Consider the following 23,077-nt stretch of genomic DNA (forward strand, 5'->3'; position numbering starts at 1 on the left):
GTTTGGCTCTGAAAGGTGAGGCAAGAGGATGAGGGTCGGGGGGAGGTGTGGGCATCTGGCTGGGAGATAAGGCCTCTGGGAGCAGGTAGTCAGTACGGATGGCAGACTTTCCTGGGTGGCAAGGCCTGAGCCTCAATTTGGGTTTCCTAATGTGTATGCTGTCATCACCATCTACACCCCCCTACAGAGAACTCCAATATCCACAACAACTCCAGGGCAGGGAGCTTTGGTGAAAGGAAGGGATGGAAGAAGGGAGGCCATTGGTTCCTGGTGGAGGGAGGTGTCCAGAAGAATAAGAGTTATGCAGAATCCCAGACAATTCAGGGTGGTGATGGACTCCCTACTGAGCGAGGAGGAGAGTTCAAATCATTTTATTTGGATATTAAGGGCAAGAAGGGCCCAGAAAGTGGAAGAGTCTGGACACACCCAGGCCTCAGGCACTTGGGGATATGCAGGCTAGTGATCACCTTCAGACACAGTCTCACAGTTACTCCCATCATACTCAGTCAGAGACAATGTGTGAGACAGAGCATTCTACACACACAACTACCCAGACTGTCTATGTGGGAAGAGGTGTTCCTGGGTGGGCAGGGAGGGGTCTGTCCTGGGAAGCAGGAGGCCTGGATCCCAGTCCTGGTCCCTGCTCTGCACCTGGTCCACTGTGACCTTGAGCAAGACCAATCTGCTTGCTGAGCCTTACTTTCCCCAACTGGGAAATGGACAGGGTCATGGTAGATGAGTGACTTTCAGATACAGAGATGGTCAAGCATGATACATCCAGATTCGAAAGCACACCTCACAAGTGCTCATAAAAGTGATCTAGGTGAGCACAGCCATTCACTCAGCTATATACTCAAGCTCACAACCCCACACAACACATAGACCAAATCACACTGACACATGTTATATACAATCGCCCAGACATACACAAAAATATCTAGTCATATTCTCACAAAGATAACAGCCACATCTACAGAGAAAGCCATCAAAACAGAGTCATGGGGCTTCTCTGGTGGTGCAGTGGTTGAGAATCTGCCTGCCAATGCAGGGGACAGGGTTCGAGCCCTGGTCCGGGAAGATCCCACATGCCGCGGAGCAACTAAGCCCGTGCGCCACAACTACTGAGCCTGTGCTCTAGAGCCCGTGAGCCACAACTACTGAGCCCGCGTGCCACAACTACTGAAGCCCACGTGCCTAGAGCCCGTGCTCTGCAACAAGAGAAGCCACCGCAATGAGAGAACCGCGCACAGCAACGAAGAGTAGCCCCCGCTCGCCCCAACTAGAGAAAAGCCCTCACGCAGCAATGAAGACCCAACGCAGCCAAAAATAAATAAATAAATAAATTAATTAAATTAAATTAAATAAAAAATTAAAAAAAAATCAGTAGCCCTGAAAAAATAAAAAAAAAAGTCATGCACACAGTACCACAAAAACACACGATCACACAGAATACCATTACACGAGCTTACAATTAGACAAGAAACCACAATGACGTTCAGCCACACAGTCACAGACAGTTACACAGGCACACAACCACCCATAGTCAACAGCCCCACAACGTCACAGAAACAGTCAGCCCCATTCACATATAGGTACACAGTCACTCAGGCTCAATCAAACGCACAGAATCACAAAGCATAGGGAATCACACCAAGTCACACAGTCACATGTGGCTAGCAAGCTTCCTGGGACAGACTTGCAGACAGCTTGGGCTGAGATCGCCCACCAGAGCCCACCTCCTCCTCCCACACAGAGTACCCCATTAAAGGAGACTTTGAGGTCTGGTCTCCTGGGTACTAGGACTCATTTTTCTCGTGCCTCAGTTGCCTTCTTTAACTCCAGACTCTGCCCTCGCCCCCTACAACCAGGAGCGGGCCGAGCTCCCTCCTAGGGCCAATCAGAGCAGGAATACAGCTGGCCAATCGAGTTGGCGCACTCGCCTTCCGCCCCTTCCCTGTTCCGCCCCTTAAAGGGGTTAAGGTGCCTCGGCTTGGGCGCGCCCGCTTACGCCTGCAAGGCTGCCGTGGCCCCTTTAAAAGGCAGAGCCGTGAAAGAGTGGAGTCTTAGGACGAACCAATGACAAGCCCCATTTGGCCTCTTCCCCGCCCGCCCCCTCCGGAGGTCAAAAGCCTTGGTCAGTAGCACTGTGGCCTGTGCGGTGAGCCCGGGGGCTCCAGGTAAGGACTGGCTATAGGGGCGAAGGGCGCAAAGGGCCAGGGGAGCCAGTCCGATCAGACGCCTCCATTCCTCCAGGTCGGCCTTGGTTGTTCCGCTCGCCAGCTCGCTGCCCACATGGCCCTGAGAGGCGTCTATGCGCGGCTACTGAGCCGCGGACCCAGCCTGCGAGTCCTTCGTTCACGGAGCTCGGCGGCGACGCAGACCGGTCAGTGCCGGACCGGGAGTGGGATGGGGAGGGAGAAACTTGAGGCTCGGGGACTTTCCCGGGGTGATTTTCCCGTCCTGTGTTTGCTGAAAAAGGCGGGAAGACCCAGAGCCGATCAGCCAAGTGTAAGGACCCCTTGTCGCGCCGTGCGTCTGCGGCCCTTGTCCAACTGTCTGTCTGCCCCGGATGGGCTCTATCCCGGAATCCGAGGGCTGCCCAGGCGGGGAGGCAGGGCCGCTGAGGCAGTGAGTTTCCCCGAGAAAGGCCACTTTGTCAGTCCTGTTTGCAGCCCACATTTGTTGGGAGCGAAATGGGGGTTGAGGGATGGAGCTAATGATTCTGGGGGAGGGGAAGGTGTGGTGGTCGGGTGGGCAGGGATGAGCCCCACCTCCTCCAACTCTGCCCAGCCTCGCGGCCCGAGTTTGACTGGAGGGACCCACTATTGCTGGAGGAGCAGCTGACAGCAGATGAGGTCCTCATCAGGGACACCTTCCGCACCTACTGCCAGGAGCGCCTCATGCCCCGCATCCTGCTGGCCAATCGCAACGAAGGTGCCCAGGCAGGCGGGTGGGCACCCTGGAGCTCCCGCTGCCACCTGAACCACACTCTCCACCATTCACACCAGCTATGCCTGCTCTAGCTGGGCCTTAGGGCACCTCTGGCCCTGGGTTGGGGCTCCAGTGGGCCAAGGCTGGGCCTGAAGTTGGGCATCTGTCCCTTTGCAGTTTTTCACCGGGAGATCATCTCAGAGATGGGGGAGCTGGGTGTGCTGGGCCCCACCATCAAAGGTAGGGACAAATTTCTCTCCACACTCTGCAGCCCCCACTGTGCCCTGAAAAGCCCCTTCCTTTCCTTGAGCCTAGTTTCCCAGTCTGTAAAGAGAGGCTGTTAATCCCTCTGTCTGAAGTGGCTGTGGGGATGAAACCCTCAAGTAAGGGCCAGCTTGGTACCCTCTCCTTGGGTGCCCCTATGTAGGTCTGTCTCTTGGGCCCCAGGAGTCACTGATCTCAGCTGGGCAGGGCTTTGTCCCCCATTGCCCTATTTCTCGCCCCCCCCGCCCCCACCAGGGTATGGCTGTGCTGGAGTCTCATCTGTGGCCTATGGGCTCCTGGCCCGAGAGCTGGAGCGAGTGGACAGTGGCTACAGGTCAGCGATGAGTGTCCAGTCCTCCCTCGTCATGCACCCTATCTACGCGTACGGCAGCGAGGAACAGCAACAGAAGTACCTGCCCCGGCTGGGTGAGCAGCTGCCTGTGGAGCCTGGTGGAAGGAAGGCAGTCCCAGTGGTCTGAAACTCAGGGGCGGGGCTATCCCAGGCTGCCTTCTGTCCTCACCCCAAGGATATTACCAGTGGCCACTCAGGCCCCCTGCCAGACCCTGGGCTTCACCCCCACATCTGATTCTCCTAGGTCTCTCTTTTTTTTTTTTTTCCCTAGGTCTCTCTTAACTCTGCCCCTTCCTCACCAGCATCATATCCCCCGTGATTTGCTTTCTGTACTCCCCATTCCAGTCCAAAGTTTAAAGTCTTAGCTTCCTAACTGGGTCCACAAAACCCCATGTGAGCAGGCCTCTGCTGATCTTTCCACCTCATCTCTGGCCACTCCCTTGATTGCTCCTTCCCAGCCACACTCAACTACTTGGAATTCTCAGTTGTACCACTAGGCCTTTGCACATCCTGGTCCCTCTACCAGGACTGCTCTTTACACCTTTTCCTGCTTAACTCCTTTTCACTGCCCTTCAAGACAGTTTAGCCCACCCTTTCCTGACTTGTATTGGGCCTCACCCCATCATGGCATTGTGACTATGGCCTGGGTGAGACCTGTCCCCCCACCACCTGGGAGTGCTGTGAGGGCAGGGCTGGATCTGCCTTGGCCTGGCTCACTGGAGAGGCTGACAGTTTTCAGTAGAGGGAATGAATGGGGGAGAGGCAGCCTCGTGACCCTGTCTCATGCCTGCAGCCAAGGGGGAGCTCCTGGGCTGCTTTGGGCTCACAGAGCCTAACCATGGGAGTGACCCCGGCAGCATGGAGACCAGAGCCCGCCACAACCCGTCCGGCAGGAGCTACACCCTCAATGGGGCCAAGACCTGGTGAGGGGCCTGGGCGCCTCAGGCAGGTGGGCAAGGGCAGTGGGTGACGGCCAGATGCCTCACTGCCTGTCCTGCCTCCAGGATCACCAACTCGCCTGTGGCCGACCTGTTTGTAGTGTGGGCTCGGTGTGAAGATAGTTGCATTCGGGGCTTCCTGTTGGAGAAGGGGATGCGGGGCCTCTCGGCCCCCAAGATTGAGGGAAAGTTCTCTCTGCGGGCCTCGGCCACGGGTATGATTATCATGGACGATGTGGAAGTGCCAGAGGAGAATGTGCTGCCCAAGGCGTCTGGTCTGGCGGTAAGCAGCAGCCACCTTGGGAACTGGCATCAGGTCACCTGCTGGTTCTCTTTTCTTGGGCAGGCACCATGCTAGAGACCGAGCTGGGGAACAGACACACATGGAGTTCACACAGTAGTGATTTGGAGAGGCTCTGCCTGGCTCACTGATGTGCAGAAGCTGCCCCATTTTGGTGACCATCTCACTCATGCTGGCTCTGCCCAGTACATACAGGCCTGAACCAGCTTAATCCTTTGATGCATGTGTATCTTCCTGTCTCCTTACATCAGCCCCTAGGTCTGAGCATCCAATCCAGACCCTGGGCTGGGTAGAACTGTATGCAAACCAAGAGTGAGCAGGCAGTGAGCAAGACCTTATGTGCATGAGCTTTGGTGTCAGGGCCATGTGTGACTTAAACAGTTGCCCTGAGTCCCCCTTGTTTACACTGACTGCATGTCTTGGGTGCCTGGGGAGGAGGCCTCCCCCTCCTACTTAAAAGTTAGTTCTGTACAGGCTCCTCATCTCCTCTTGGTGGGGCTGAGGCCCCCTCTGAACCCTGCAGGGTCCCTTCGGCTGTCTAAACAATGCCCGCTATGGCATCACCTGGGGTGTGCTTGGAGCTGCTGAGTTCTGTTTGCACACGGCCCGGCAGTACACCCTGGACAGGTGTGTAGGGGCTGCCATGAGAACTCCTGGGGGGGTGTGTGGGGACTTGGGTTCCGTCTCTTACCCCCCCACCCCTGGCCCCCACCCACGAGACCTAAGTTCCCTGCTCTGTGAAATGGCCGAGGAAGTCCTTCTGAGCAGTGAGGGGCTCAGTCAACAATAGGGCCAGAGTGAGCTGCATGGGGGCTGAGGCAGCATGGGAAGGCCCTGGGACAGGACTGGGGAGTAGGGCCCTCCTTGTACTTACCCTGACCCTGACCACATAGGATCCAGTTTGGTGTCCCACTGGCCAAGAACCAACTGATTCAGAAGAAGCTGGCGGACATGCTCACCGAGATCACGCTGGGCCTTCAGGCCTGCCTGCAGCTCGGCCGCTTGAAGGATCAAGACAAGTAGGGGCTGTGTGTTTGGGGAGGAAGCGGGAGGCAGCTGTGGTGGGAGGACCCAGTGCCCCTTCTGGGCATGGTGGCAGCTGGCCCTGGAGAGAGAGGTCCTTCCTGCCTGGTGGCCCCCTGGGACCCATCCCTTCCTGCCTCTCCCTCATTACAAGCTGTGTCTGTTGCTGTGACGGTAACCCTCCTCCCCAGCTGGGTTTGCCCAGGGTGTAGGGATGCCTGGATGCCCAAAGCAGGGTCAGTTCTTTATAATCCAATGCTCGTTACACGTCTGTGCTGTTCCCAGGGCCACCCCGGAAATGATCTCCCTGCTGAAGAGGAATAACTGTGGGAAGGCCCTGGACATTGCCCGCCAGGCCCGAGACATGCTGGGAGGGAATGGGATTTCTGATGAGTATCACGTGATCCGGCATGCCATGAACCTGGAGGCCGTGAACACCTATGAAGGTGGGGGCCGGATCCCTGGGGTGGGGTTCACAGTGGCCTCACGTCTGGGGAAGAGGACAGCAGACCCAAGTCCTACTCCCAGCTGTCACCAGTCGGCAGCATGACCTGGGGCAAGCCCCACCCTGTGTCCCTCATCTGGAGAGGCCCACACTGGGACCGTGGAAATAAACCCTCCCAGTCCTTTCCTCCATTATGCTCCAGGGGAGGGATGTTCCCAAGCCTGCTTACGGCTTCCTCAGGCATTCCCAGAGCGGGGCATTAATGCCCAGCAAGCTGGTGGATGCAAGGGAGTGAGAGTGCAGCTACACACAGGAATCACCACTCCATTTTATGTGAGAAAAAAAGAGAAAAGGTAAATCATTTGCAGGCTGTGGTGTTTGCACCTGACAACTAGTTGTGAGTCACATGGGGCCCAGAACCCCTTGCCTCATGGGAAGACAGACATAGAAAAAGATAATTAAAAAGAAAAGAGATGTGGGGAATTCCCTGGAGGTCCCGTGGTTAGGACTCGGCCTCTTCACTGCGGTGGCCTGGGTTCAATCCCTGGTTGGGGAACTAAAACCCCACAAGCTGTGGTGTGGCCAAAAAAAAAAAAGAAAAGAGGTGTACAATTCCAGTGTGAGTCACACAGAACTGGAGGGAGCTGTAACAGGCACTCAATCTCTTAGGGAGAAAGTGGGACCATGTTAAGCCTTGAGGGAGGTGTAGGAGCTCCCTGGGCAGAGATGGTGAAATAGCGTCCATGTGCTATTCTGGATGGGACATTCCAGAAACAGCAAGAAGGAGGGCTGGGGGTGGGGGTTTCTACAGGCATGACAATGACCCGGAGGACAAGCAGAGGGCACCTTCAGATAGTTTTACGCAGGGGAGGGACAGGGTCAGATTTGCACTTTAGGAAGAAAATAGAATTATTTTGCTCCATAAAAGGGAGGCCATAATCTCTGCCTTCCACCTCTGGAAGCTGAGGAAGAGCAAATGAGAACACTGAGGGCTGTAAAGTATTACTTAGACATGTGGATGTGGGATGGGATGTGGAATGTGGGGCGTGGGGCGGTGGCTCTAGGATGGGGGATCATCTGGGACAGGCAACTAACTGTCTGATGTTTGCTTTCCCATTCCTCCTGTGGGTGAGAAAGGGCCTGATCCATTTCTGCAGAGCTCATCAGCTCTTTCCACCTCTGGGGGAAGAAAGCATGGCTGGGTTGAAAATCAAACGTTTAATCAACCGTGTGGGGTTGGGGTCGGGTGAATCGGGGAGCACCAAAGCTTGGCCCATGGTGAGGGCTGGACTCGCTGCAGTTTTGGGCCTGGCACAAGGAGCTTTGGGTTGGTTGGTCGGTCGGTTTTTGCCAAGATGCATTACAGAACTCTGAAAAACAATTTTCTCAGCATGGCCAGAACAGTGGCCTCTGAGCCTTCCCTTGGTGGCTGTCACTAAGGGGGGCTCTCCTGGCAGCTGTCAGCATTCGCTGTCTTTGTGGGTCTGTTCTTCTTCCAAAGTAGTAGCCTGTGGGGAGACATGAAGATTGACTTTAAAGGGAAGTTGTGAGCTGTTAAGACTCCAAACCAACTCTGCATTTATCTTGCCCAGGCACTCATGACATCCATGCTCTGATCCTCGGAAGGGCAATCACAGGGATCCAGGCGTTCACAGCCAGCAAGTGAACCCACTTCACCTGGGAGCCTGGATGGTACCAAACCCCTTCCCAGGGAGATACTGCGCTCTGAGCTTAGCCAGGGAGGTGGCAGATGGAACCAATTCTTCTGGTGGGAAGTGAGAGACGCTGATTTTTAAATATCAAAATTTCCCTTTTGAAGTCATTCAAATGTGTTCCTTAAAAAGAAGATGGGACTCTCTGTACTGAGTTTCTCAATCCAGTTTTAACTGTGGACGGGAACAGACTCCACTCACCTTGGAACAGAAGCTCCCTTTGACAGGGGAGCAGGGAGAGGGAAGGAGAGTGACATGGAAGCAACTTGTGAGACCCACCTGGTGTCTGACTACGCAGACTACCCCCTCCACACAGCAAGAGTTTACTCTGCGCCCTCTGACCCTCCCATCTTAGGGTAAGTGCCTTATGCTGGACGTTGGAGCAGAGTGAGGGGGAAAGAGAGAATAATAAAGAGTCTGCATGTCTGAGCCCACAGTGTCGGACCACAGTTACTTGTAACCACCTGAGAAGTTATTTCAGTCACAGGGGAAAGGAACATGTGTCGGGGCTGTGAAGCATGCTGGGACCTGGTGGGGATTTCGCCCGCCCCAGAGTGATCCACGCCTGAGTCTTGGGCTCAGCTGTAATAAATAAACCCGGTTAGGCACTGCCAGGGCTGAGGGCTGAGGGCAGAGGGGACTTTGTCCTTTCTGTCACCACAGAGCTGACGCACAGTGTGGGAAATAACGGTCCAGCCTCTCAGTTCGGACTCACCACATTACAGGGGAGCACGGGGCCACAAGTGGGATGGCAAGAGCCCCAGGGCTTTTGCAGTAATAGTGGCCCTTGTGGGGTTTAGGGCCCGGCGGTGCTAATGTCCTTGTTCTCTGTTGACATTTACTTTCATCTTAGCCGCTACAACTCTCGTTCCTCCGGCGGCACCCATGTGCATGTGTGAGTTCAGTCATACCTCAGGCTGGCCGCACAGGTCTTTGTACACGGTCTCCACGGTGTGGCACACTTCTTTGAGCTCTGTTTCCAGGTGACTGATCTTTGCCATTTTTTGGGTGAACTCTTGGAGCTTTTCCTGAATGATCTTGTTGTGGTGATTATAAATCTGATACATCCTCTCCTCTAGCTTCTCTGTTAGGTCTGAAACCTTTGAAAGAATAAGATGTGTTCTTGGAAAGTCAAACAAGAGGCATCACAAGACATTTGTTCTAGCTGGCTCTTTCAGATTTCTGCAATTTATCTTATAAAAGTGGTAAAAACAACTCCTGTGACTGGAGGTGAAATTGCCTGTATGTTAAGTTTTTCTTTTTAAAAAGCAAGGTGCGGGAATTCCCCGGTCGTCCAGTGGTAAAGAATCCGCCTTCCAATGCAGGGGACGCGGGCTCAATCCCTGGTCGGGGAACTAAGATCCCACATGCCGTGGGGCAACTAAGCCCGCGTGCCACAACTATTGAGCTCCCACACCTCAACTAGAGAGCCCGCGTGCCACAGAGCCCACGCACCACAACTAGAGAGAGGAAAACCCGCATGCCACAGCTAGAGAGGAGACTGCGCGCCGCAACTAGAGAGAAACCCGAGCAGACCGTGTGCCATAACGAAAAAGATCCCGCATGCCTCAGCAAAGATCCCGTGTGCCGCGACTAAGACCCAACGCAGCCAAAAAAAAAATAAGGAAAATAAATAAATAAAATAAAATAAATATTAAAAAAAAAACAAGGTGCAAAATTATGCATATAGTATAAGCTCAACCAGGTTAGGAGGAAAGTACATAGAACAGAGACTGGAAGAAAACATGCAACAAAGTGGCTTCTGGGTGGTGGTATCATAAGGGTGTTTTTATATTTTTTTCTGCTATGTTATATTTTTCTCTACTCTCTAAATTTTCTATGTACAAGGTAGGTAGGGATGGTGGGGGGCAGCGAAAAAAGTCAGCCTGTCATTGAGAGATGACATGTGGAATCCACAAGCTGTCCAGCTCACAGGACCCATTACGCATTTTGAAGAAGCATTGGCGGGGACAACCATTAACACCAGACCTGAACATAACATCAGGCTTTGTTAGACATAAGCCCCAGCCATGTCCAGGGACCTCCACTCTCCTGTCACAAATCATTCGACTTCTGGAGGACAAATGGGTGTGACAATGCAGGTTACGCCTCAATGCCCTCCTGCCACAGCCATTAGTCCTGGCATGAAGTAAGGGCCTGGGCTGTGGGTGCAGATGAACCTTGGCTTCTTATCCTGTTTCTCTCACTTGGGCAAATTATTTCCAAACCTTACTTTTCCCATCTACAAAATGGGTCCAATCTCTTCTTTGCAGGATTTTTGTAAGGGTGAAATGAGGTACTGCATGCAAATTGCCTAGCACCATGCTGGGAACATAACTGCGGTTCATTCCCTCCCCTTTCACTTTTTACATAAAGAACCCCCTCCCCTTTCATTGGGGCTTGGCAGTATGTGGGGGGAAATCCGTCACCTTGATCCTGAGGCTGTCTCTGAAGTTGGTCATGAGGGCATGGTCCTTCTGCCTGCTCTCGTTGATGTTTTCGATCAGCTCCTGGGCCCTCTTGTTCAGGATGTTGATGCTCGAGTCCAGAGAGGAGAAGTAGGGTCCTGACTTCCCTTCCAGCATCATCAGCTGGCGGTTGGCACTGGAGGTGGAGATAGAGGGGCTAGAAACCTGACTTCTGAAAGTATAGGAAACTGAGATCAGCGCCAAACTCTGTTGACAGTGGCTGATCTGAATTAACTCTGTGGTGGGAGGAGAACCTGTGTTGTGTGTCTCTCGTGGGTGACACTTGTTTATTTCACACATACACCCCCACCCCACCCCTGAGAGGCAGGGATGGCATCCCATCTTATAACTGTGAAAACAGACCCAGGAGCACAAACAAAATCTGCCCAAGGTTCCAGAACAAGATCTGCCTGACTGCAAAGCCCACAGTCGTTTTATTACACCAACTTGCTGCTTTGAAATGAGCATCAATAATATTAAAAATAGTTTAGGTGCTTTCTTAGATGATCTTCCTGTCACCAGCCTGCTGAATCCCTTTCCATCCCTTTCTAAACCTACTTAGTGACGCTCATAGCAGCATGCAGACCACCCGGGGCTAGTGTACCTGCGTGTCTCTGCTCCCATCAGGTAAGGTGGCCTGTCAAGAGGTAGTTATGTTAAAAAATAAAAATTTAAAAAATACCCCTCAAAAGAGTTAGTTATGTTTGTCCCACACTGTACACATGACTATAATTATGCAATTCATTAAATATCGTGTTAGCTAGTGACATGCGAAAAAGGGACAGGTGTCTAATAAAGCTAAATGGAATGAATAAAGGTGACCCTAATAAAACATAACTATTAAATCAAGTGTGGGGGAGACAGCTATATATTGGGACCAAGAACATAAAAATCTAGAAGGATTCTGCATACAGATCGCTTTGTCAAGGCCTGTAAGTTTTTGCTCTGCTATAGAAACACAAAAGTGGAAATTGTGGGTAATGCATTATGAATGAGGTTTATGCAAAAAAAAAAAGTTGCAATCTGATCAGCAGACCCATTGGTGTTTTAAATTAAGCTAAAATGTTTAAGGTAAGCTGCTTTTTTTTTTTTTTTTGGCCATTTCTTTGCTTTATCTGCCATGCACCATGCTAAACTACATGCCTCATCTTGCTGCATCCTCACAACCACGCTTTGGGGTCTACCCGCATCATCTTTACCTCATAGCTGAGGACACAGGCTCAGCGTGGCTGTGTCACTTTCTCAGGATCACCAGCCAGTCTGTGCAGAGCCGAGTGTGGCGCCCAGTTGTCCTGACCCCCAGCCTGTGTCCTGCTTCCCCCAAAGTTCTCAGTTTCCTCCTCGCCCCCTGAGATGCTTCCAGCTCTGAATGGCTGACTCGGAGGTGCCAACACAGCAGTTCCTCAACACACCAGTTCACACACAACCATAAAGTCAGGCATGACTGCAAGCCAGGCACAGCTACTTAGAAAAACACATCTTGATTTTTGGATGCTTCCTCCATACAACTATTTTTTGGACTTCTCCCCGACTGCCTGAGCTCTTCATTTTGGCTCAGGATGCAAGCACAGTGAAACCTGGGTGCATGAGAGCCAGGCTCTCACTGACACAAAAGTCCTCAGGCCCGAGACACTGGCTGTGTCCTTGTCCTCGTGTATTCCTTACCAGAAGTTTTCTTGCCCCTGGGCCTTTGCATTTGCTCTCTGACTGTGAGACCTAGCCCAGACCACGGCATCTCAAAGCCGCCTATGACCTATGCTTGTCACTGTTCACACCCTTATCTCCCCATTTATCTCTGCATTCCCAGCATCCAGCACATAGTAAGTCCTCCACTGTTTGTTGAATGAATGAAGGATACTGATCTAGTCCTCCCTCCTCTGGCTTCACACAAAGCATGCAAGTTCATCTGCCTCCAAAGCCAGACACTTGTGTTCAGTGCATTTGTCAAGGTGAGAAAGTGTGCCTCTCATCAAGGCAGACATTTTATAGCAAAGCCTTATATCAGCTAAAAAACAACAGACCAACTAAAGTCTCCCTGGGCATTCTTGTTAAAAAACGTTTTGCTGTCCCCGGTACCTACCTCTCATGGGAAGAATAATAAAAGTGCATCAAATAAATGAATGAATGACTAGCAAGGGCTTTCATTACCATCCATGCTTTCATGACTCCCAAACTTCTGGGCTCCCAACAAGGTACCTATCCCCAGGCCCATTCCACTTGGCTGTCCCAGAGGCATTTCAAACTCCTCTAAATTTGCACAGCAGGGACTTCCCTGGTGGTCCAGTGGTTAAGACTCCATGCTTCCAGGACTTCCCTGGTGGCGCAGTGGTTAAGAATCCGCCTGCCAATGCAGGGGACACGGGTTTGAGCCCTGGTCTGGGAAGATCCCACATGCCACGGAGCAACTAAGCATGTGTCACAACTACTGAAGCCCGCGCACCTAGAGCCCGTGCTCCGCAACAAGAGAAGCAACCACAGTGAGAAGCCCACGCACTGCAACGAAGAGTAGCCCCTGCTTGCCGCAACTAGAGAAAGCCCGCACGCAGCAATGAAGACCCAATGCGGCATAAATAAATAAATAAATTTATTAAAAAAAAAAAAAGACTCCATGCCTCCAATGCAGGGGATCCCTGGTCGAGGAACTAAGATCCCACATGCAGGGCAGCGCGGCCAAAAAAAACAACAGCAAAAAAAACTGCACACCAGCCCAATGTTGTCCTCCCTCCTCATTTCATTGAATGACACCAAAAGCCACCTGGTTCCCAAGCCAGAAACTTAGCAGTCAGCCTGGAGCCTGGCTTCTCTCTGTCCTTCCAAATCCTGTCACAAAATCCTTTCATTTCCACCTCCTTAATTTCTCCCAAATCTATCCTCTCCTCCCCACCCAACCATTCACAACCCCACGCCTATCATTCTCACCTGGGCCCTAGTGACCTTATAACCGCAATCTGATGTCCCACTTCTGCTCCACAGCCTACAAGAGCCCCCACCAGCTGCAGGAGCAAGTAACTTCCCTAGCACAGCACACAGGGCTTTCCAGGGCCCTGGCCTCCACCTTCTCTTTTCACCCTCCACTCCCAGCAACTTGAAACCTTCCACAATTTCACCAAACTCATCAGCCTTTGCCTGAAATGATTTTTCCTTTCTGTCAACTTCACGAGGCAACGTTTGGAGCATCCTTACCTCACCTTTGCTTTCTAATCACAACACTGCCAGTTTGTACACTAGATTGCCCCCAGGCTCCATGCACACTCTGGGCAGGGACTGCATTGCCTTCATTCCAAAGGCATCACAACTATTTGCCGAATACCTAAATGAATGAACTGCTGCTGGAGCCAGAGCCAGATGTAACATTCTTGCTTTTAAGCCACTTTGCACCCAAAGTTGCTTTGTTGTCCCAACAGTATAGGATTCTGAAATTAAAATCAATGATAGAACCAGGTGCTTCTTTTTGTGTAATTGCTCACAACCTGCTTGACCTGCTAACTGTTCAAAGTTGCTCCTTTTTCAAGCTCAAGGGATAAAGCTGGAACTGGTCTTCGTGGCAGCTACACAAATGGTGAAAAATCAATGGAATTCAGCTCACTCAAATTTCGTTATGGGACAAAGGCCTGCATCAGATGTCTGCAGAGAGCTTCTTGATTTTCCCCAACCTCTCCTTTGGGGATTTATTCCTTTCCATTTCATTTTTCTTAATACTCAGCAGCTGCATATTAATCAGGATGCTAATGAATCATAGGCTTCCCTGGGCCTGCATTCACCAATTAACTTTAATAAACAAAATACACCGTGTCCTCTCCACTGGCAGGCTTCCCCCCATTCCCGGGCCTGCCTCTGTTGCCCAACCCTGGATGGAGGCCAGGGAATGGAAGTCAGCTCAACACAGCAGGCCGCGTGCGCACGGGGTAGGGCAGTGGGGGGTCGGGATGGGGGCTGTGAACACATCCCTCCGCTCATCTATGACGGTCTGTCCTTCTAAGGAGTACCTAATTCGGCTTTGAGGATTAGGACCTAGTTCCCGAGAAGAGCTCAGGCTGGCAGGGGGCCCAGGAACTGCGGAGGAAATGGGTTTAAGCGAAGAGACCATCTGTTCGCTCCAGGTAAAGCTGTGATTGGCAGGCGTGTGAGCCAGAGCCACCCGCTGGTGGGGCCCTCCCTCCGTGGCCTCTAACGGATATACAAGTAAACAATCCGCCAGCCACTTATGACCACCGCAGGCGGCAGTCCCAGGAGGGGAGGCAAGCTAATCAAACATTCAAGGAGGAACACAACAGAATCTTTGGTGCTTGGGCAAAACGATGTTTTGCTGAAGTACAGCCAGGAAGGGGGAAGGTTTGAATCGAAGCTGCGGAGCCCATTCCTTTCACCCTCTGCTCTTCTCGCCCGAAATGTGCTCACATTTTAATCATGTCACTGAGAGTCTGCTGCTATTACCAGATCTATTAACTGGTCCTCGCACTGGTTCTAATTCATCTGCTTCTCAGCCCAAAGCTCTTTTGGAACTCCTCGAAGTATCTCAATGATTCGCAGTTGTCTGTGTCTCCTCACCACTTAGATCCCAGTCTAAACATACTATTTGCAGGAAGGTGTTATCAAACTACTTCAGTTATTTCCTTCTTTTTTTTCTGGTCTCCAACTGACTGCACACACCTGGAAACCATTCTGCCCTGCGGTCTGGTTTACAACTGAGGAATCTGGGAGGCAAGAGGAAGCTGGCTTTGTGCGTGCAGTCCTCAGGCGCCCTGTCCTGAGCCTGATTCTATCCCCAGGTGAGCTCCTTCACTGAAGCAGCACCATCTCCAGCTCCTGGACCACCACCACCCCCACCCTGAATTCTGCGTCAGAAAGTTCAACCCCTATCTTGGATGCATTCATGTGTGTGTCTCTGGTCACCTCAGACTCAACAAGGGCAAAATATAACTTGTGCTTCTGCCAGCTGGAAACTGCCCCAAGCCAGAAAGCGGGGAGCAGTAGTGGCAGGGGAAGCCTTGATTTGTAGTGTCTGCCGATTTCCATGGTGCAGAGACTCCCACTATAGCCACTTTCAAGCTACTAACATGAAGTTGCTAAATGCCAGGTCGGGAAGAGATGTGTAGAACTGGCTCTTGCGGGCAGGAGCTGGCTCCAGCACACCGCAGCTGGGAGACGTCCTCAGCTCATTCCCTTCCTCATGCCTCACTAAATGACCCCCCTCATCTTCTCTCCATCTGCCCTGCTGGATGCCACCCCTGAAGAAGCCTCCCACCTATCTCCCAGGTCCACTCATGCCCCCTCCCACCCATTCTTCACAGAGCAGCCGGTGTCTTTTTATAACAGGAACCTGAGCATGTTACTTCTATGACCCAGCCATTCACCACCTGGGTATCTACCCAAGAGAAATGAAAACTTGTGCTCGGGTGTTCATAGCAGCATTACTCACAAGAGCCAAAGAGCAGAAACAACCCAAATTTCCATCAGCTGATGAATGGATAAACAAAACGTGGTACATCCATAATATAGAATATTATTCAGCCACACAGAGGAATGAAGTTCTGATACATGTTACAACAACATGGATGAACCCTGAAGACATTATGCTCAGTGAAAGAAGCCAGTCACAAAGGACCACATAATTGTATGATTCTACTTATATGAAATATCCAGCAGGGGCAAATCTGTAGAGACAGAAAGTAGAGTTGTGGTTGCCAGAGACTGGGAAGGACGCAGGGACTGGGAGGTGATGGTTAAGGGGTCAAAGGATTATTTCAGGGCAATGAAAATGTTAAAAAGCTGACTGTGGTAATGGTTGCAGAGCTCTGTGAATGTACTAAAAACAATTGAATTGTACATTTTAAGTAAGTGAAGTGTATGGTATATGAATTATATCTCAATAAAGCTGTTACCAAAAAAACAAAAATCCTTAGGATCAAGTCCACAGCCAACAAAATGCCCTGTGACCTAGCCTGTGCTGAGTCCCCCTCTGGCACTCACTCCCCTGCCCACAAGGGAAACATTTTCCTACTACCTGACCTCCTCCGTGTCAGTACTTGTTCAGTATATGCCTTTCCTGTCAGATGGAAGCACTTGGGAGTGTATGAGCATGTCTGTCAGCGTACCCCGGGTGTCACTGCTGCCAATCACAAGGCCTGACATGCTGGCCTTCCCACTGTTTTGTGAACACACCAGGCCTGCTCCTGCCTCAGGAACTTGGTACTTGCAGCTCCCTCTGCCCGGAATGTTTGGGGTCCTGGGCGCCTCCTGGCTGGCTCATCCTCACGTGACCTCCTTAGAGATCTCCAGCTACTCTAAACTCCCTGTCACTCTACTTGCTCCTTCTCTGTTTTGTTTCTTCACAGCACTTGCCACCAAGTGAAATCACATTTTTAAAAAAATTATCTACCTTTTAGAAAGGCAGCTTGGCAATAGACCCAGGATAGCCAACACAATATTAAAGAAGAACGAAGTTGCAAGACTGATGCTACTTGATTTCAAGACTTACTATAAAGCTGCAGCGATCCAGATAGTGGTACCGGTGAAAGAATAGAAAATAGGTCAATGGAACAGAATAGAGAGCCCAGAAATAGACCCACACATATATAGTCCACTTATCTTTGACAAAGGAACAAAGAAAATTCAGTGGAGAGAGTCTTTTCAACAAATGGTGTTGGAACAACTGGACATCCACATGCAAAAAAAGTGAAGTTGGACACAGACCTTGCATCTTTCACAAAATTTTTCTCAAAATAGATATCATAGCCCTAAATTAAAACACAAAACTATAAAACTCCTAGACGATATCATAGGAGAAAATCTAGATGGCTTTGGGTTTCGTGGTGACTTCTTACATACAATATCAAAAGAAAAAATTGGTTAGTTGGACATTATTAAAATTTAAAACTTCTACTCTGCAAAAGACACCATTAAGAGAATGAAAAGACAAGTCGCAGATCGGGGGCAAATCTTTACAAAACACAAATCAGATAAAGGACTGACACCCAAAATATATAAAAAACTCTTGAAACTCAGCAATAAGAAAACAAAAAATCCAATTTAAAAATAAGCAAAAGATCTGAACAGATACCTCACCAAAAAAGATATACAGATGTCAAACAAGCATATGAAAAGATGTTCAACTTCATACTTCGTAAAGAAGTTGCAAATCAACACAACGATACCACTACTGCCTGTTAGAATGGGGAAAATCCAAGACACTGACAACACAAAACGCTGGTGAGGATGTGGAGAAACAGGAACTCTCATTCATTGAAGACAGGAATGTAAAATGGTTCAGCCACTATGGAAGACATTTTGGTAGTTTCTTACAAAACTAAAAATACTCTTACCATATGATCTAACAATTGTGCTCCTTGGTATTTACCCAAAGGAGCTGAAAATTTACATCCACACAAAACCTGCATATGAATGTTTATAGCAACTTTATTCATAATTCTAAAACTTGGAAGCAACCAAGATGTCCTTCAATAGGTGAGTAGATAAATAAACTGGGGTACATTGTGTAAATTACTAAGTGCGTATTACTAAGTGAAAGAAAGTCAGCTCCAAGAGAGCAGGAATTCTGGTTTGTTCACTATTGTATCCCCAGCATCTAAAACAGTGTTTGGGTAAAGAAGACCCTTGATAAATACTTGGTGAATAAATGTACAAGACAAAAATGTCTTTTTAAAGTCATCCGTGACACTCCTCTTTCTCTCACTCCAACATCGAATCTCCTAGCAGTTTATGTTAGTTCTATCTTCTTAAATCTATCCAGAATCTGACCACTTCTCATCACCTACATGGATCCACCCTGGGTCAAGTTAGGGTCATCTTGCACATAAATTATTCCAACTGCCTCATCACTGGCCTCCCTGCTTCCAATCCTGCCCTCAATAATCTATTCTCTACACAGCAGCTAGAGGGAGCCTTTTAGTCCAGAGGACTACAAACTTCTATAAAGGGCCAGATAGGAAGTCTTCTGCTTTGTGGGCCATATGGTCTCAGTTGTAACAATTCACCTCTGCAGAAGCAACCCTGTTCTAACAAAACTTTATTAACAATAGTCCTCACCCTGCTGTAGTCACTTCCTGTCACTCCTCTATTCCAAATCTTTTCATGGGTAATTATCATCCAAAGTCCCATCACCTGTCTGACTGTATCTCTTACTATCTCCCTCTTACTCATGCTGCTCCAGCACAGTCCTCCCTCCGGGCCTTTGCAGCTGCTGTGTCTCTGCCTGGAGTGTAGTCCTCCTTACCCTCATGGTTCACTTGTCACCTCCTCCGTGAAGCCTTCCCTGACCCTCTGATCTAAACTGGCCACCTGGACCACCTAGAGGTGTGGGATAGGGAGGGTGGGAGGGAGACGCAAGAGGGAGGAGATATGGGGATATATGTATATGTATAGCTGATTCACTTTGTTATACAGCAGAAACTAACACACCATTGTAAAGCAATTATACTCCAATCAAGATGTTAAAAAAAAAAAAAAAAAGAAAGAGCAGCTTCTAAGATCACTAGAGTCTGGTGGGTCTAGGAACATGAGCCCTGTTGGTTTTCAGAGTTAGATATTTGGGGAGCTTATCTCTCCAGTGTATGTCTTAAAAGTTGAAATGCCTGAGGAGTGGGTTTGAACCCTTCAGTCCTCAGGGAGAGGCTCCAGGGTTTGAGTTCCCTCCTGCTTGTGGGACACCACACTGGGGGTGGGGTATATGGTGAGATTGTTTCCTAGCCTTTCCTACCCACTTTGATGTGATTTTCTTCTCATTTGCCTAATGTGTAGTTATTACTCAGCCAGCCTTTAGGTTTTTATAAGAGGAAGTTGTTCCACGTGTAGCTGTAGACTCTTGGGAGGAGGGGAGTTCACACGCATCATACTGGGTTGGCCAAAAAGTTCGTTCGGGTTTTTCCTGACCATTTTATGGCACACTCGAACAAACTTTTTGGCCAACCCAATACATAGCTGTCTTGAACAGGAACTGCTATATGATGTTCTTAAGCAATTTTTTCTTCATTTTCAAATGAACTCCAGGTCTCTAAGGGCCTCTTCATAGCAATACTTGGCTGGATTAATTTAGATTGGCTAATGCATATATATAAAAGTTGTTCTGTAGTTGTTAAAAGCTTATTTTATAATTTAGACTTAGCTGATTTAGACTGGCTTTGCATCAGAATAAACAAAATGTATTTTATCAACTTAAAAATAAGTAAATAAATAAACTGGCCACCTGTCACTCTCTCCCTATTTTTTCCCCCAGAGCACTGAGCATCCCCTGACTACTGCATATTCCCGAGTTTATAGACGTTCTCCTAGAATGTCACCTCACTGCTGTGTCCCCAGCACTTCCATCCCAGGCACATGGGAGATGCTGGACGAGTATGTGCAACAAATGCGACAAGAGCAGACACTGGTAGGGTCTTGTGGAAGAAAAGGGTGAATGAGAGGGTCTCAGGGGTCTGTTTGGACTCGATGGGCCGGGTTCTTCCTCACCTAGCTGGCCCTCGACCAGCCTCCTCTTCGCGGCTCTCCTCGCCTTGCTGCTGCTCCTGGCTCTCCCCCAACAGCTGTGGCTCCTGGTCCTTGCACTCTACCTGGGGCATGTCCACCTGTGAGCACGGCCAGCGCTTGAGAGGTCGAAGGAGAGCGAGAAGTGGTCAGATCCCCCTCCTCCCGCCCCTTCAACCCTGGGCACCTGTCTGCCGCTGCGGCATGTTGGGGACCCGCAGAAGAGACGGGGGGTGCTGGGACGGGCACCACGAGGACCGCGGGGATCCTGTGCCTGGAGCACAGGAGGACTGAGGTGGGGAGACCTGGAGGGGGCGGGGTGAGGACAGGTGCTCCGGATGGGGTGCTGGGGGGCCTGGGCTAATTGGTGTGCGAGTCGGCTCAAGGCCTTCAAGGAGGGAAAAGAGGTAGGAGAAAAAGGAGAAGAAAAACGGGTGAGGCGCGTGGATGTCTGAGTCTGTCTCTACCCTACTCCTGCCACTCGCCATGCGTGGAAGTCGGTCTGGCCTGGGCTGTCAGCGCCTCAGTCACACAATCAGTCGGTTAGTCAGGGCCCGGTAGGTCAGTCAGGAAATCGGAGCCCAGCCGGGCGAGGAGGGGCCGCGATGGCAGGAGACAAGTGGCAGGGCTCGGGTTCGTCGGGGAAGTCCAAGATCGCTGCCATTCCCTGCCCGTCCGCCCGCCGCCCGCACGAAGGAAACAAGCGCAGCTTACTCCCGGCCGCTCCATTCCGTCTTTTCCCGCCTTCTTGTTCGCGCCCTCTGCGCACGCGCTGCCCCGCCCCCGAAGTGCCCCGCCCCCAAGATGGGCCGCGGTGCGCACTCCTGGCCCCGCCTCTTTCTGGGAACTTGCGCGCGCAGCGGGGCGGGGGCGGCCGTTAAGTGGCGGTTGGGCTGTCTAGGGGCTGCGCGCGCAGCCGGCACCGCCGGGAGGAGCCTGTGGTCTCTGAGCGCGCGTGTGCGCATGTGTGAGGTTCCAGGGCCCAAGGTCAGTAGGGGAATCCTGAGAACCTTCCGTTCATTCCTTACGTTTCCGTTCATGTGCTTTGCCCGGAGAAGTCTTTCCAATAAAAAATTCTGACCTTTGCTGTCCCTTGATTACGACCTATTGCCCTCAGTGAAAAAGTTTATGCAGTTACCACCTTGAATCAGAGTTACCTGCGCTCCAAAACCAGAAGCTCCTTGAAAGCGTGGGGGCCTGGCCCTTAAGAGTTGGGCCCATACCCCTTAATAATAATAGTAGTAATAACAATAATGAATTAATAGTGACAACAGTAATAGTAATTGCCACACAAGGAGCCACAGACTGGGAGAAAATATTTAACAACTTGTATCCAGTATCTACAAAGACCTCTTGCAACTGAGACAGAAAAAACCCAGTTAAAAAATGGGCAAAGGGCTTCCCTGGCGGCGCAGTGGTTGAGAATCTGCCTGCCAATGCAGGGGACACGGGTTCGAGCCCTGGTCTGGGAAGATCCCACATGCCGTGGAGCAACTGGGCCCGTGAGCCACAACTACTGAGCCTGCGCGTCTGGAGCCTGTGCTCCGCAACGGGAGAGGTCGCGATAGTGAGAGGCCCGCGCACCGCGATGAAGAGTGGCCCCCGGTCGCCGCAACTAGAGAAAGCCCTTACACAGAAACGAGGACCCAACACAGCCATAAATTAATTAATTAATTAAAAATTAAAAAAAAATTCAATGTTGTAATTCTTAAATTTCTAATTAAAAAAAAAAAAATGGGCAAAGGATTTGAAACGGTTGGGCAAAGGCCCTGAGGTCTGAGCAAGCTCAGTGCCTTTGAGGAGTAGCCAGGCCTGGTGGGGCGAGCAGGGCTTGGGGGAAGCAGTGGGTGATGGATGAAGGGTTGGGACTTGGTCCCAACTGACTGGGAAGGAGGTGGAGCTCCTCGTTGGGACACCTGTCACAGTGTTCATGAAAGGGAGACAGTGGGAATCTGCTCACATTGCTCAGCCCTTCTGTGCAGGGCTCTGTCCCTGGCCACACACTAGAGCACACACCTTTACACCTACGTTCTGGAGAACTGGGTTTCAATCTGGGTTCCTACCAATGGGGGTGATCATTAAACTGCCACTCACTCTCAAAACCCATCTTGGTCTAATAGCAAGGCGATAAAATCTAAAACATGAGACTATTATAAGGGTTTCAGGGATAAACATTTGGAACACATTAAGAGTTTAATAAACAGTGGCTAACAGTATCTTGTGGCAAAGCTACAAGTTAAACGAGATGCATCCTCCTGCAGCATCAGATTTGAAGATTTGAGGATTATCTACTGGGAAAAATCTCAGACTTGCTTTTAAGCATGCATACACAAACACACGGCACCAAACCAAAACAAAGGCAACACAGAAGATGCAGGATGATTTTTATGGTGCACGGTCTGTGTAACATTCGAAAACATGCAAATTGAAACCATGTCTTATTAAAGTGACACACGTAAGTAGCAACAGTTTAAAAGCACATGAGAATGATAAATACCAAATTCAGGAGGCGGCAACCTTAGTGGGCTGGGGGCAAAAGAAACTAGGACAAGCTCATAGGGTCTTCAAACCATTAGTCGCACAGATCTAAAAAGTGAAAGATCCAAAGCAAATATAATCTATGTTCAGATTCGAATGAACTAGGGGTGGATTCTTGGGTGTTTGCTGTATTATGCTTATACTATATATGCTTCACTCTCATCAGCCTTTACTTTTTACATGGCTTCTACCCCTCCCTCCGTTTCTTTATCTGTTCATCCTGTCTCTCATGCCTCCCCAGGTCCCTCCCCACCCCCACCCCCCCAACAGCTCCTGAAGGCAGGGACCTGAGCCAGCTTTGCCCACTGCTGGGTCTTCAGCTCATGAACACTGCTGGCACTTGAGATGCACGTTTCAAACTATTACATTTAGAACAGATAGACAACAAGGTCCTAATGTATAGCACAGGAAGCTATATTGAATATCCTGTGATAAACCACACTGGAAAAGAATATTAAAAAAGAATGTCTGTATGTGTATAACTGGGTCACTTTGCTGTACAGCAGAGATTGGCACAGCATTGCAAATCAACCATACCTCAATAAAAAAAACCTAAAAAAAAAAAAGGTGTACATTTATTAAATGAAGGAATATTTTTCTGTATTATTTAATTTGAAATAAACAA

At 50.2% G+C, this 23,077-nt stretch overlaps 2 protein-coding genes across 5 annotated transcripts; one reads left to right on the forward strand and one right to left on the reverse strand.

Annotated features, from left to right (window-relative positions):
* Window positions 1-2,116: 2,116 nt before the first annotated feature.
* Window positions 2,117-8,395, forward strand: GCDH (glutaryl-CoA dehydrogenase). 4 transcript variants are annotated; one of them, XM_061190344.1, is made up of 12 exons: window positions 2,117-2,177; window positions 2,254-2,383; window positions 2,479-2,508; window positions 2,791-2,934; window positions 3,109-3,171; window positions 3,451-3,621; window positions 4,341-4,470; window positions 4,552-4,768; window positions 5,310-5,413; window positions 5,680-5,805; window positions 6,095-6,255; window positions 7,847-8,395. In XM_061190344.1, the coding sequence occupies exons 2-12, from the start codon at window positions 2,293-2,295 to the stop codon at window positions 7,918-7,920; spliced, it is 1,311 nt and encodes a 436-aa protein (XP_061046327.1). In that variant the 5' UTR covers window positions 2,117-2,177; window positions 2,254-2,292; the 3' UTR covers window positions 7,921-8,395. The 4 variants fall into 4 exon arrangements, with proteins under 4 accessions (XP_061046327.1, XP_061046329.1, XP_061046328.1 ...); XM_061190346.1 differs by lacking the exon at window positions 6,095-6,255; XM_061190345.1 differs by lacking the exon at window positions 2,479-2,508.
* On the reverse strand, window positions 7,494-20,644 carry SYCE2 (synaptonemal complex central element protein 2). The gene is made up of 5 exons (XM_061190347.1): window positions 20,629-20,644; window positions 19,900-20,033; window positions 10,396-10,570; window positions 8,878-9,066; window positions 7,494-7,762 (listed from the first exon to the last, which is right to left on the reverse strand). Exons 1-5 carry the CDS (start codon window positions 20,641-20,643, stop codon window positions 7,715-7,717), a joined length of 561 nt encoding a protein of 186 aa, XP_061046330.1. The 5' UTR covers window position 20,644; the 3' UTR covers window positions 7,494-7,714.
* Between the last annotated feature and the right edge of the window lie 2,433 nt (window positions 20,645-23,077).

The sequence above is a fragment of the Eubalaena glacialis genome, chromosome 4, assembly GCF_028564815.1.
Source record: "Eubalaena glacialis isolate mEubGla1 chromosome 4, mEubGla1.1.hap2.+ XY, whole genome shotgun sequence".
Classification (NCBI taxonomy): domain Eukaryota; kingdom Metazoa; phylum Chordata; class Mammalia; order Artiodactyla; family Balaenidae; genus Eubalaena; species Eubalaena glacialis.